Raw genomic sequence first — 15,331 nt, 5'->3', positions numbered from 1 at the left:
TCCTCCCAGCAACTCCTGTTCAGGCTCTGATTCATGTCAGGGGCTCCTCTGGGTGCATTTTGAGTATGACCAGCTCGGGGACTGAAATTAATTCTGGCATTTTTGCCTTCATTCTCATATCCCTTCAGTCGAACTTTTGAACAAGAAGTAGCATACAAATTCTGTTACGCTTGGAGGATTGCGCCCTTTTTTATTTTCCCCTTTAAAGGCTTATTGGAAGGTGAGAGACGACATATTCAAAACAACGACTGTGCCCAGCGAGGTAAATCGAAGGAAAGCAGTTAGTGGTTTCTCATCAATAAAACCACAGAGTAATTAGAGAAAGCACTTGAAAGCCAATTTGCAAGTTGACAAATGATCAATCTTCATCTGTAATGCAGCCACAGTAGCCAGCAACATCAGTGGTGGATGTGGTGACAAATGGCTCGCATGTTGTACCATCTAATTTTCTTTGGTGAATGACTGTGATTCTGGCTAAAGAGGTAGAATCCTGCTGTTTTTCCCTATCAGCTTAAAACACGTTTTCCTGGAATGAGATGAACATGGAAGTAAATCAGTAATGCTATGCTCCTTTTTGCCTAAAAGTGCTATTTAAGAGACATACTCTGTTGATAATCATGTTAGCACTCCCATTCGCAATGTTAATAGAAAGGTAAGGTATTAATATGAGTGAAGGAAAAAAAAAAGATTCAACTGTCACAATATTTTTATTTCCATTGCTCAGAAATCCCCCAGGATGTAAATGAATTCCATTTTTATTTCATGCTAAATTTCTGTGCCCTGTGGTTTGCCAGCTTGCTTAATTTATTTGACACCCCAATCACACACCCCAGTGTCTAAGACCATCCGTGGTCTTCGCGCTCACACTTAAACTGAAACCTTATTAATTAGCTTGCTTTATGACAGAGACATTCCCTGTTTAGAAACATCTCATAAACTGCCCCCGCATAGCTTCTGTTCAGCTGGGCAGTCATCAAATCAACCTCGATGCACACTCTGTGCACTACATCACATGACGGATGCTCTCCTCTGCTACTCCTCTCCCCTGTTTGCATTGATCCTTCCCCTCCCAGAATAGATGTGGACACAATAATTCAGCAGCCAGGTAAATTGGAATAACTCTGACCATTAGTGAATTAGTTTGCTCTTTAAAATCAGCCATTGATCCCTGAGCTGAGCTGATTGGTTGCTGACCAACCAGAGAATTTAATTATCAAACAGAGTGTTGCTTGCTCAGCCATGTTTTCTGAAGGTCAGGGTGCCACTGCAGTCCTTTTTAAAGAAACGGAAGGACCAAGGCGAGAGATTGGGTGGGGGGAAGAATCCAGTACAAATGAAGTTAGCCACGGCTGCTCCTCCCATTCCTCTGTTGCTTCCCAGCAATTGCAAGTGGCAGACCATTACCACGCCTTTCCAGACATGACTGTGAGCTCTGCAATAATAATTCTCCAAATTCAGACGACAGTGGTTTGGCATATAGATGCAACTCTGCTCTCTCACTCCTCATTCTGTCATTCCCCAGCATGAATCCTGCATACCCTTTGGTCCCATTGAGGTCATATTAATATGAACTATGGTAAAATAACCCAGAGGAGTATAAAAATTCATAGGCTGCCAGCCATCCATAACCTCGCGTCAAAGGTTTTGCTTCACTACGCGCATTATACCTGTATCACTGGGAATAAATTCACTCTGAGGCAGCTGTGCTGATAAGAGTTCAGAGAGAATCCCATCTGCTAATATCCATACAATTCCTCTGACTGAAAATGTAGAAAATAAATATTACATACTGGTGACAAGATGTCACATATGAACAATGGACAGCGTAAAAATACAGAATACACTATCTGTTCTAATTCCAGTGAGTCTACCTGTCCCTGCAGTAGGCTTCTTTCTATCCTGATCTCTTGCCTCCCTGGGATTTAGAATACAAATAAGCAGAACAAGCCTCCCCATTCTTATGAACTTTATAGAATAAAGAGAGACACTTAGGGCCCCACACTAGGGAGAGAGGAATTGATTGGCAAAGCTAGTGACGGGACCAGAATGGGGATTGAATCCCCTTGAAAGAAGCAGAATGGAGGAGGAGTTGCAGTATGAATAAGGCTGTTTAAAAAGAGGATGGAGAAAACAAGCCTCCCTTGTCCTGTCTTGTGATTTCCTGAAGCAGACATCCTCCCCTTTTTACCCTGCTATTCAAGGGTAAACGTGATCCACTCGCTGTCTCTTCCCCTCTCAGTTCTGTTAATCCACCCCAAAAATAAATACATCAAATGATCTATATATGCATATATATATATATATATATATATATAACAGAAAGTGAAAACAAACCTTACATATATTTGCGCAGATGACCAAGCAAATGTGAGTATGATTTTAGATTGCCATTTGTTTTGATCTCATGCTCTACCTTTGCATAAATGCATTATTAAGGATAGTGTGTTGTTGTGCATTGCTGGTACACACATCTTTTCATCAGTTACAAGCACTCTTGACATGAGAACAAATGTAATTTGCTCCCATTCATGGATTAAAATTGATTGACTTGGCCAGCCCTGCAAATTGTGACCCTTGGTACAGGAATAGAGTTGCATGTGTATTGAGCATGTGAGGCCCAGATTCTTAACAAAGAAATACATACATATATAATCAAAGTGACATGGGACAGTTGGGGTGACCTCTGCCATTTAACAGTTTTCATATGGCTTTCTTTTTGTGAGTATGAGCAGCAGCAATGCAATCTGGACTGAATCAGTGAGCTGAGTCTGTTTTACAAGGGCACAGGACCCTGAGCTGGGTCTTCCCATGCAGTAGTGCAAGAAGACCCAGCTCAGGTTCTGTATTAACACCTCCTCAGGCACGCGGCTACAGGCCCTTATTCTATCAGTCTCAGTGTCCTAAACCTCTGTGCTGCATAGATATCTGGTATCCTGCATCAAGTTGCCCTAAAGTCAAATGTAATTTAAGTATCAAAGAGACTAAAATTGTCGTACCTTGGACCACATGCTAAAGACCATCTCCGGTTTGCCTGTCACATGCAGCAACATGGTGTCTCTAACATCAGTGATAACGATGGCACCGTTTTTTTTTTCTTTCAGTGCCTTTATTTCCACTGAGTCAGAGGTTACGCAAGATAGGGGTCAGCAATCTACTATCTTGTAGATTGCTGACTGTCTGTTGGACAGGTCTCAGATTGTGTGGCAGGGGAAGTGCCTGCTTGACGTGGTGGTTAGTAACACAGGAGTGCCACTGGGACTGCTCAGTCCTTGGTTCTATTTTTTTGTACATCTCAGATTTCTATTATAACTTCCCAATCTGCTGAAGTTCTTTAACAATTTTAAAGTGCTGACTCAGAGAGTATGATTGTCTGCTCCTAAATATAACAAGAAAGAGGAAATGATGGCTGATTTTAGGGGGGAAAGAATTGTGACCAAGCCCATGAAAAGAACAGGTGAGGAGGCTGGAATAATTCAGAACTACTAGTGGTTGGGATTCGATTTGAACAATCAACAGGATTGAAGGAGCAACACCATGGTTATGCAGATGCATACTATGTATTCAGATTTTTTTGGTGTTTTCACAAGGATGCTGGAAATCTACTAACAATCTGTAGTTCTGTCTGCATTATTTTTGTCTGCTATGGTACCAGTTGTAGAGATACCAGATCAATAAACCAATTCAGAAGGCTGAAACTAGCATTGGTCAAAACCTGGAGACATGAGTATGTAAGAACTGAATAAACTTTAGAAAAAGATCCTATCTATCTATCTATCTATCTATCTATCTATCTATCTATCTATCTATCTATCTATCTATCTATCTATCTATCTATCTATCTATCTATCTATCTATCTATCTATCTATCTATCAAAACGTGGAGAATCGTTATGAGATGTCTGAAAAAAATCATCAGTGAGGGCATGATGTTTTATTTTCTCTTGTGGGTAATGTTTAAATACAGTCTAACATAATCCTAAAAGTAAGTTATTAGAGCTAGACCTCTGTGATGTATGACAGTGTGCCATTTGTATTTTCTTGCCTTAAGGCTATCTCTGATATTTGTTCTCAAAATCCTCATATTCCCTCACAGAATTTAGTGCATGCAAATGCATCCAGTATCTCTCTGTCAATGAGGGACTGGATGGTTGACACCCCATCCAGTTGTTAAACCCTCCCTGTGGTTCTCTTCCAAATTATTTGGCTCTCCTTGTGATGACATTCATCGGTTTCCTACACTGAACAGTTCTCTTAGGACCTGGGTAATAGTGATTAACCAAGTATGTTATCTCCTCCCAAGCTAATTTAACATCACCGTCCTTAGTGGCTTATTTACTTTGATTTGCTCCTTGTGAATCAGCATTTCATGCACGTGAGCATAAGCGTGTTCATGGGAGAAATGTTTGTGTGGCAAAAGCTCTCTATAGCTTTCACATATAAACTGAAAGACTTTTAAACCTTCAAAAAAGAGTGTATCTGATTCCTAATCCCATCACATTTCCAGCTGTGCAGCTGGTTCACTGCACCACATGGCTCAGCCCCTCAAATACCACAAGTCCATCACCTTGCCCCATGTGGACATTGCTTTTCACCAATGAGCACTGATTCATGAAGGCGCGGCCCTCACATTTTAAAGGCTTCACACAGTCAATGCGTAAACTATTATTTTAACACAGTACTACTAATAAAAAGCATCGTAAGAAATTTAATATAAATTGACCGACTACACATAGTTACTCAGCATTTAGTATAACCACTTACTTGTGCTCGGTCGAGACTCAGTTTTATCAGGTAATACATTTTAGTACAGAGTGTGAAAATGTTCAGATGGGAAACTCACAAAGCCAGCAGGAAAAAAAATCTGTCGTGAGATAATTTTTTTTGACAGTACAAGAGAGACAGCTATCTACGTATGAATAAACCTTACTGAGGATTAACTCTGTCAGGTGGCCATATGAATGTAAATGCGCTCACTAAGAGGTTTCAGACTAATGCTCCAGGTGGTGGAAATGACAGAGTACTGGGTCAGCTGTAGACATGGTTTTTATGGTAGTGCAACTGCTAAGAGCACAAAGTAACTAAATCAAGTGTTCAGTAAGTAATAGTGAGAAAGACAACCAGTTAGTCATTAATATAATAAATAGCCATATAAGGACATCTAAGGTGAATTCTGTACATGAAGAAGATGTACATTTTTACTGTACAGTGATCCTGTGATTCTTCACAAATCCCCAACTTGCCAAATTATGCTTGCTGTGTTTGGTGTATGTAACATATACATACACATGTATGAAATGTTATATGTATATACAGTATACAGAAAATACACATGCTATACAGTATAGAATATTCCTATTAACTACGTAATAGTAATATTACTTTCTACCAATTTTCAATTTAGTTGCATTTTGATTCATTCATGACCAGAATATATAATTAATTCTAATTAATTAATTAGTAATAAATTAAAACTTTAAAACGTCCATGAGCGTTATGCACAGAGCCGTCACAGCAGGTCAGCCTTTATCTGAAAACCACTATACTAGCTACTTTATAGGAAAAATATCCACTGATTTTATGTATATGAATAACTCAAAAGCACATTTGTGAAGGAATTAATGCACTCTCCAACCATAGTAATGTACACAAAGAGCTACGCACAAACTTTCATGAAAATGCATCATGCAAACAGCATTTGTCTCTACATTAGTTGTGCAATTAAAAATGGAGAAACTTTGATTTGTCATTTCCATTATTTATTGGCCTGTCGTGCTGGATGTGCATTTAGGTCTCAGATAACAATAACTCATAACTCATTAAAGAATTGTTATTAATTATAAAGTAGACTGCTGTATGCAGACAGCACTCCTATAAACTGTTTAAAAAAATTAATTTATATATGAAATTGAAAATTCTCACATTTTCTTTTGACATGGCATTACAAAAATGCTCACTGCCCATTTTAGCACAATCACAAAAGTATTAATCCCTGGTCAGTATTTCCCCTCTCTGTCTCATTATATTGTTTCATTCTGACAGCCAAGCTCAAATTAGTCTAACGTAATTAACATAAAACATGACTGCTATTAAAACGGAAATAAAGTGTTATTGGAGGAAAGTTGAAATTTCATTACAATCAGCTTATACTTCAAATATGGCAGTGTGATTATTGCTAGTTATATCAGTTGATATCAGTATTTTTGCAAGGAGATGAAACATTGTTTAAATAATAAAAAATATAGAATTAATTTAACTGACATGCTAATTTGAGCCACGACGTGACAGAAGAAAAAGAAATATAATAATAATAATTTAAAAAAAGAAAAAACTCTCCCCATCCGTATACTATGATTAGTTTAACTTTGGCAATCAAGCAGTTCATCATGTATTTAACTGGAAAAGATTAGGCCCATTAAATTTTCCCTGCTCTTTTATGATGTGTTATTGTGTAATAAACCATGAAGGGAGGGGAAATTTTTGCATAGAGTAGCACTTAATAGCACACTGTTGCTCCACGGCCAGGGGCCAGAGTTCTTAAATGCAATTACTGATGAAAATCTTTTTTTTTTCTTATCGGAAACCGCAAGGCATAATTTCAGTGTCAAATAGATATTTTCATTCAAAAGCACAAGGAGAAAATGAATAATTTTTAATGTCCAAATTTTTTTCCCCCACTTTTAATTTAGCAGTATTTAAGTATTAAACTGGGTTAGTAATGCTATAGCATGCATGTGTTATGTATATGCTTCCCGATGAGAGGCAGGTTTCTGGCTGGTGCTTTTAGATGAACTTTTCCTATTGATTCTTTTGCTTTTATTGTGTATTGTTTGTGACATATTTACAGAACAACATTATATGTAATAATAAGATTTGTGTGATGACAAAAGCAGTGGTCTTACTGAAAGTTTCTTCTAGTAATAGCTGCCACCATTGGTCAAAGGGAGATGTTGATCTTGCACGTTAGTGGATGAGTGTCATATCAAGTCATAAAGTTGCCGCTAACCCTGTCAGAAATTATAATGACAGCTATTACATAACTGGAGAAAGTGTTAATAAAAAACAAAAACAAAAAACAGTCTATGTATGAAGAGGCAGAATGTGCATGTTTTCCTAAGAACAAAGAAAAAAAATCCAGACATGAAGGGGGCGCAAAGCTAAGAAAGAGCAGAAAATAAATATACACCATGTCACAGTGAAGTGACAATGACAAGGGCACTGTCTTATTTGTTCCGTACAAGACAATTAACCTAACTCTATGACATCTTCTTGTACCGCTAAAATAGACTTTGTCATGTAACAACTCTCTTTCTCTGCATCTCCTTCCCCCCCTTCCCTCTGCTCTTCTCTCCCATCAGGTCTCCACATAATGGAGCGAGAATGAACAGAGAGCGGCTTAAAAAAAAGCATGAACTGGAGGTTTATTGAGGTCATCTGCTTCCTGTTTATATGGGACCATATAACAGTTCAGTCTTCCCGCCAGGATCCGTTGGCCACTGAACAACATGTCACCAAGCAATATGACTGGCTCATCTCTGACCGCGGACCTTTCCACCACTCTCGGAGTTATCTGTCCTTTGTGGAAAGATTCCGCCAAGGATTTACGACTAGATATAAAATTTATAGGTGAGTTCACTTTCAGCCTGTGCACTGATGCCACTCATGCTTTTTAGGGGAATGTCTTTTTTATGGCTTTGCTATTTTCAGATTTTGAGATTTTAGTTGCAAAAAGCTGAACTCTGTACATCTTTAACCCATTAAGTGTACTTTTTTATATTTAGATGCAGCCTGTCTCACCCCTGTGAAATTGTTTTATTATATTAATGAGGTGCGGATAAGACTCCTTGCTTTAGCTTGCTACTGTAGACCAATACACTGTAGACAACAGAGTAGGTTTTTTAATGTTGAAGCAGTATTCCTAAAATGACTTTAGTGCTAAGACACCAGAAAAGTCAAGAGAATGGAGTCAGTCAGCTATCAGTTTCTGGTGAATTTTAATTTTCAATGTAATTTATTTAAATTTTATTTACATACCACTGAATCACAGCAACAGTTGTCTCAAGGGGCTTTATATTGACCCTACAATAACATAGGCAAAACTTGGCATTTACATCCAGTCTGTTTGTCCTGTCATCCTCCTTTCACCGCAAACCGAATGCAGTATATGATTGGCCGTCCCTGAGCAAGATCCTAGCAGAAGCTTCTTCCTGTTAAAAGGGAGTTTTTCCTTCCCATCATCACCAAGTTTTTGCTGACAGGGGGTCATCTGAATGGTGTTTTTTTCTATAATATATTTAGGTCTTTGCGTTAAGAAATAAAGGGTCATGAGGTTACCGTTGAATTGAATTGAATTGAATTGAATCACATGGTGATTAATTGTGATAAATCATTAGAAATTGTAAATTTGTTGTCATCTACATATATAGGAATACCAACTGGGTTGGAATTGATATTTTAAAATTAGTCCATCAACATACTGCACAACTTTTCCTAAATTTAGTTTATTTATCATTAAGTCATTTTTTGGGGTCTGTGGGATAAAAAGAAAAAATGCAGCCACATATACCTAGAAACTTCAAGGACGTTATTTTGACCCCACAGAAATTCATTTAAAACTGCAATTGTGGCATGCCAAACTGCTTAGCAACATATATTGCTTACTCGTACACTTACAAGACTGTGTGAAGTGTATATCAAGAGAAAAGAAGAATAATTACTGCAGGGCAAAACAGGTCACCAATGGGATGTTGAGCTGGGTCACAGTGGGGGAACGCGTGACGGTACACATGGAGAACCGAGCAAGTTACCGGCTGTGCAGAGCAGCAGGGGAACTGTAGCTGAACTGAGCAGAGAGTCCAGAGTGTGGAGTACTAATCCTAGGAAATAAAGAGTGAAATCCAGAGCAGAGCAGCCGAATCGGATGGGTTTCAGCCTGATGAGCCTGGCTGAGGAGGGGTGTGGATTGAGCAGTGTGGACAGTGGATGACAGAGATGCAGGTCAGGAAAAGTAGAGGCAGATGTGAATGGTGTGATAAACTTTGACTGCTGTACTTTTACAGTAACTCTGTGATTATTTTTTAAATGTAGGCAATGGCTGGTTCAGTCTGTTTCACAGTTAGCACTTTTTTTAATTTTAATGTAACTAATACCACCTGTTTCGCAAAAATAATCTTTTAGGTTTTCCACACTGTTCTTCTGCAATAGTGAAAATATTGTGTAATGTTGTGAGCCATTTTGTATTAGTAAATTGAAATACAAATTTTTAACTTTATGATAATCTAAATAATTTATAAAACTGGTAAAATAAAAGCCCCAAATGATGGGGATGGGGGGGTAATTATTTAATCCCCTGATACATTTGCAAGCATGCTCACTTACAAAAAATGAACAGTTTCTATTTTTTTTTATTGTAGTTTCATTTCACTTGAGACAGACAGAACATCAACCAAAAACCCAGACAGAACGCTCCATAAACATTATGAATAGATTGGCATGTCATTGAGTGAAGTAAGTATTTGATCCCCTTCAAACCGTGTGACAAACAGATCACAAAGAATCAGTCAAATACAGATACTCATCATCTTGATTCATAACTCATTATGTCCATAAAAGAAAACCTGTCAACAGATTCAGTTTCTTACATTACAACCTCTCCACCACCATGGGAAAGACCAAAGAGCAGTCAAAGGATGTCGGAGGCAAGACTGTAGACCTGCACATGGCTGTAATGTGCTCAAAGACAGCAAAAACCTTGTTGAGAATTAGAAATAAAATGACCGTCAGTCACCTTCATTCTGGAGCTCCATTCAAGATCTTGCTTTGTGGGGTGAGGATGATCATGAGAATGTGAGAAAGGTGTTGGATTATCCCAGAACTACATAACACATTAGTTGAAATCTTGCAAAGTCCACAAGGTCCCTCTGCTTAAGAAGGCACATGTACAGGCCTGTCTTATGCTTGCCAGTGAACATCTAAATGATTCAGAAAAGGGCTGGCATAAAATGGTGCAGTCAGATGAAACCAAAACTGAGCTCTTTTGCTTCAACTTGAACCGCCATGTTGGGAGGAAGAGACATGCTCAATTTGACCCAAAGAATACTATCCTTCACAGTCAAGCACAAATGTGGAAACCTTATGCTGTTTTTCTTATAAGGGTATAGGACAACTTTATTGCATTGAGAGGCCAATGGATGGGGCCATCTACCATAAAATCCTGGATGACAAACCTATTTCTCTCAGCCAGAACACAAAAGGAGGGTGTGAAAGCTTGAAGTCGACAAGGGGCAGCCAAAAAGCTAAAGGGAGAGTTTTGAGAGTATCAAAAAGAGGAATGGGCCAAAATCCCTCCTGAGATATGTGCAAACCTGGTGACAAACTATAAGAAATGGCTTACTGCTTTGCTTGCCAGCAAGGGTTTCTCCAAAAAGTACTAAGCTATGTTTTGCTTAAAGACCAAATACTTATTTCACTAAATAACGTGCAAATCAATTCATAATTTTTATGTAATGTGCTTTTTCTGGATTTGTGGTTGATATTTTGCCTCTCACTAGTAAAGTGAAACTGCCATAAAAATTGGAGACTGTTCATGTCTTTGTAAGTGGGCAAACTAACAAATTCAGTAGGGGAATAATGAATCATTTTCCCCATTATATTTACTCAAATCTTATTCATAATTAGAGAAATACCAGCTCAATTTCTTCAACTTCTTGTTTAACTGCAAAAATATTTAACTGCAAAAGGACATAGGTGCTTGGCAAGCTTGCTTTAAATAGAAGTATAACCGGTATACAACTAGTTGGCAGCCAGGTTAGTCGAGTCCCCTATTGCAAAGACTTATGTCACAGATGAGCTGGACTCATCGATTTTCTGATAGATCTGTCTTTGTTTATGAATTAGATGGTCATTATTTGCTGCATTTGCGTTTGGAGACAAGATGCCTCAGACAAAGGTGACTTGGGCAATCACCTTGCGATCAAAAGCAATCACCCAGAAATTAAGGGTGTTGCACACTTAACCTCGTGGCGAGGGTACAGCGTGGACTAGTTGCCAATCTGTCCCAGGACCTCAGCAATTCCAGCAATTCTGTACACAACCACTAATTTTTCAAACTCTCACGAATGTTAATATCCTATTTTTATTCTAGTTTGACTGAGCAATTAGGCCCACAAAAATGTATTATTCACTCGATTAAATTAAACTCATTGCACTGCAGTTCACTTTGATTCAGCCCAGTTCAAATCAGTTCAGTTCAATTAAATATTAATTTTGCACTACTTACTTATTTATGCCCAAATCATAGAGTTTGACATTCATTAGTTGCAACATAATCCATAACATGCAACATACATTCTGTCGCTTTACATCACCAGCCTCCTCAGTGCTCACACGAAGAAGCAAAAGTACAAAAATTGGATGGCTTAAATCTATCTTTCTCAGAACGATGTGCTTTGATTTCCTATCATCCCCCTACAGTCTGCTAAGTCGGAATTATAGAAAGACTGCAAACAGAGTAAGAGAATCATTTGCCTCATTCTTTGGCAGTTCTTTCACAGACTTGCTTGTCTCGCTTTCCTTCGTCTCACTTGGTAACTTGCCACAGCCCTTGGTCCCCACTGACTTTCACTCCTTGATATTGTCACATGAACGGTAAACAATGCATTTGCATAATGTGTAACTTGACAGAGCAGGATGTTGCACAGAGACATGAATCTCAGAGGCAAAACTTCAGAAGCTGCTTTCCGCAGACACTGTACAGCCGTCGAGTCCTGTCTGTGATGCTGCAGTGATTTATTAAAACAGAGTGTGTGTATGTATGTCAGGTGCTTCTGGGACTACTGGTGGGCCCAGGTGGTTCCTGTTGTTTTTCAAACTTAACAAACCATTAGTGGCATCAAATTCAGCCGTGAGTTCTAGATATCCCCTTCGTCATGACAAGTCAATTAAACCTAAAGTATGAAAAAAGGATGTGTTTCTCATTAAAACAATCAACTATCCATACCTATACAAGGCATCTGTAAACAATTCAAACTTTGATAGATCCTTTTTATTTCCGTCTGACATTTAAATGATCTTATGCTGTCTATTAGTGTACAAAAATGAGAAATATTTCTAGGCACAGCATATACATTTTGCAAAAAAAAAAACCCCAAAGTATTTAAGAGGAATGCATGAAATTGTCGCCAAAGGTCAAGAGCTTTTAATCATTCCAACCTCGACCTTCAGATAATTTCAGTGATTAGCGCATCTTCAACCAGGAAGGTGGAGTGACATCGACTGATGTAGTGTTTGTTTGGAATGAAATCATACATAGCCTTGGTCCTGCTTGGCACATGATTGCCCAGGCGTGCTCTGCTCTAACAACCAATGAGGACTGAATCGCTTTGTAAATTTCCCCGGGGACTTTCTCTGCCTCAACAATTTAGTGGTGGAAAGTGGTTGAATCAGATTTGGGGAGAGACAAAGCATCCATTCCTTTCGGGTTCACTTATCAAGAGAGATTACCCCGGAGGCACGCGGTGTGGACAATGCCAACCTGATCAGCAACAAACAAATCTCCCCCATCTTTAATAACATGGGCAGTGTGCCTAATTTGAAGGATAAACACGGAATTAGAAGGTTCCAGCCCTGCGTCTAGTGCTCTGAAAAGGTCATTGCCGCTTCAAGGGGAGAGACACACACACCGGAAGGCACCAATTATCCGCTCCCTCTAGACTTATGTGTCTTAAAGAAATTATTGGAGTGTTCTTTGTATGAGTAATTGTCGCCACTCTCTCCCTGCTGATTGCAGTCTTTAAACAGAATCTTACTCTTTGTCATATATATTTCCTTTATTGTATTTTGGTCAAAAAAGCCACTTTAACTGCTGGCTGCATACAGTTTTTTATATCAGAGCTCAGCTGAATAAGGTGTTAGTGGTGAAATTCGATGGCCTGTTTTGCTCACACTAGCATCACTCGTGCTCCTGCTTGTACTCTATTATAGGGTCGAATGTGTTTCAGATGATGCGTGTTCTCTGTCTGGTCTTTGTTCGCAGAGCTCAATCTCAGGTTCTTGCGTGTTTGGGGGAAAAAAATCCAATATAAATGCAAATCTGGTAGCCATTAATGCATTTTAAAGGCCTCAAATCAGCATTGCACTGTAATCAAAGAAGCAGGATGAGGGTTGTTATTTAGAATAAAAAATATTTATTAAAATGCATGGCTCTCATAGATTGTACTGTGAAAAGCTGTGCAGGATGAATAGAGAGGTCTGATAGAGCTTCTCTTGTCACTAAGTCAGAGCTCAGCAACCCTCAAAATGTATCCAAGGATCCGATCTAAATCCTGCAGTGACCTGCGAAAATATTATGCTAAATTAAATTAAAATCTCATAACAAAGGAAGTTCAATTTTTGGACTTTGATTCAAAAATGTTGAACACAAGTATTATAACTTATTTCACAAAGGAAATTTAGATTTTCTTTGTTGCACTCCTCTGTTGTACTCTGTCTCTATACTGACTTAGTAAAGCCTTTTGAAAAAAAACACTATAAAACCCACTTTCACTGTACTTTCGTCCCTTCCAGCCCTACATCTGTCTCATCATCATCGGTCAAAGCTCTATTTAAGAAATGTCCTGCTCAGTCAGATTGAATCTTAATCAAACTTGCTTTCGGCTGCCTACAAAGTCTGTGCAATACCCTATTGAGTCAGTGTCTAAAGAATTTACAGCTTGTTGGTGGGCACCTAAACCAGTAGTGAGAATGCCTCTGAAGCACAATATCTCCTGTTGTGAGCTACATGTGAAAAGGGCAACTTCAAACAGTGTCCTGACCTGATTTTTTCGACATTGTCCAAAGTTGTGTGCTTGGGTTCATGTGAAAACATGAAAGTATTTGCCTCTTATTGCAAGTGTTTTTCCTTTGTTCCTTAATTCATGAGATTCTTGACTGTTAAGATAATCCAGCAGTAAAAGCTGCTTGTAAATCTGGACATCTGGACAAACCATCAGCATCTGGTAAACGTAGCAATTCTTCTCTTTTCCTTACCTGTGGCAGCAGGAGCTCAATGGCAATAATTTCCCAGAGATCCTCATGCTTTCCAAGTTGGAAATTTGGTTTGGAGAACTACTTGCGCCAAAGTGTCATAGCTACATGTGTGATTTCCTCACCGAGTCTCATTTCCCTTTTGGCGACTTATTACACATATTTTGACTGTTCCGAGACAATATTACGTGCTGTGCACTCCAAATGGCATTATTATTTTCAATGCTTTGTTTTTGTTACGCAGCTGCAGCACTCTCATGTTACTGTGGCAATTAGACAAACACACATCTCCACAGTGAGTCTGCAACAACACTTTGACTACAAGGTCGTACAGAAATATGACAAAATTTCCCACTAAAGCATTTGTTCATCATACTGTACGAAACTCTTTCTACAAAAGCAGATAAATACTTTGAGGAATCTCAGAGAGCTGAGTGCTGAGTGAAAAAAAAAGTTATTGAATTATACGCGGTCTTATGTCAGGTCACTAATGGTTTACTAATCCTAGCTAATAACAAAAGGATACACATTTAATGATATGAGTAGCTTGGAGCTCAACTGTGTTATCATTAAATATCATGTATTTCACCATACCAAACATAACAACTAAAACGAATTTGCACTGAGCCATGATCACCATCATAGCTTGTTTTTGTTTGGCTTTTTTCCTTCTTTTTTTCAAGTTTATGTTCCCCAGTTTGGCTAGTTTGATTTAGGGTTTGCAACCACGATAGGCTTTTATTTAATTAAATTTACCAGGAATACTTCTCAAAGGAAATTTCCTTCATGGTGTTAATTATTCCTAAATGTAATCAGTTTTTAGACGACCACTTGATCAGCACTAAAATGAATAATCTGCTATTCTAATTTGCATGTGCAAACTCATTTTCCTCCGTTTCTAAAATTAAACAATTCATCAAACAGAAAGCTCTGAATCTCGGACCACACTCCCACCCCTATGTTTTTTTTTTCAATTGCAATATCTTAACATCTGTACATTTTAAAAGAAAAACTTCACTCATACATCAAGATTGAATATTTAAATGTGCTGATATGTACCTCATTTGTTTTTTAAAAATATATAAAGGTGTTACATTTGTCCAACTCCGGTTTCGAATTAGTTTGGATGAGCCATCTGTAATTGGATAGAGTGAGCAAAGGAGGATTTGATGTAGTCGGCAGATTTGCTGAGAGAGGCTGCAGAAATGTTTAATTCAGCATGCTGTAGCCAAAGGAAGTGATGGAGGGAGGCAGACGGGAAGTCAGGAAGGATGAAACAGACTGAAGAAAGAGGACAGAGACATTGAGGGGT

At 38.5% G+C, this 15,331-nt stretch overlaps 1 protein-coding gene across 1 annotated transcript in view; it reads left to right on the top strand.

The window, feature by feature from the left end:
* Window positions 1-15,331, top strand: part of brinp1 (BMP/retinoic acid inducible neural specific 1) — a 108,491-nt gene that overhangs the window by 18,245 nt on the left and 74,915 nt on the right. The window contains exon 2 of the mRNA XM_087843754.1: window positions 7,356-7,623. Within this exon, the coding sequence (XP_087699880.1) occupies window positions 7,406-7,623 (218 nt within the window). The 5' untranslated portion in view covers window positions 7,356-7,405. The remainder of the gene's footprint in view (window positions 1-7,355; window positions 7,624-15,331) is intronic.

This window comes from Neolamprologus brichardi, chromosome 7 (genome assembly GCF_056152115.1).
Source record: "Neolamprologus brichardi isolate AB-2024 chromosome 7, ASM5615211v1, whole genome shotgun sequence".
NCBI classification, from domain to species: domain Eukaryota; kingdom Metazoa; phylum Chordata; class Actinopteri; order Cichliformes; family Cichlidae; genus Neolamprologus; species Neolamprologus brichardi.
This window is presented reverse-complemented; position numbering and strand designations above follow the sequence as displayed.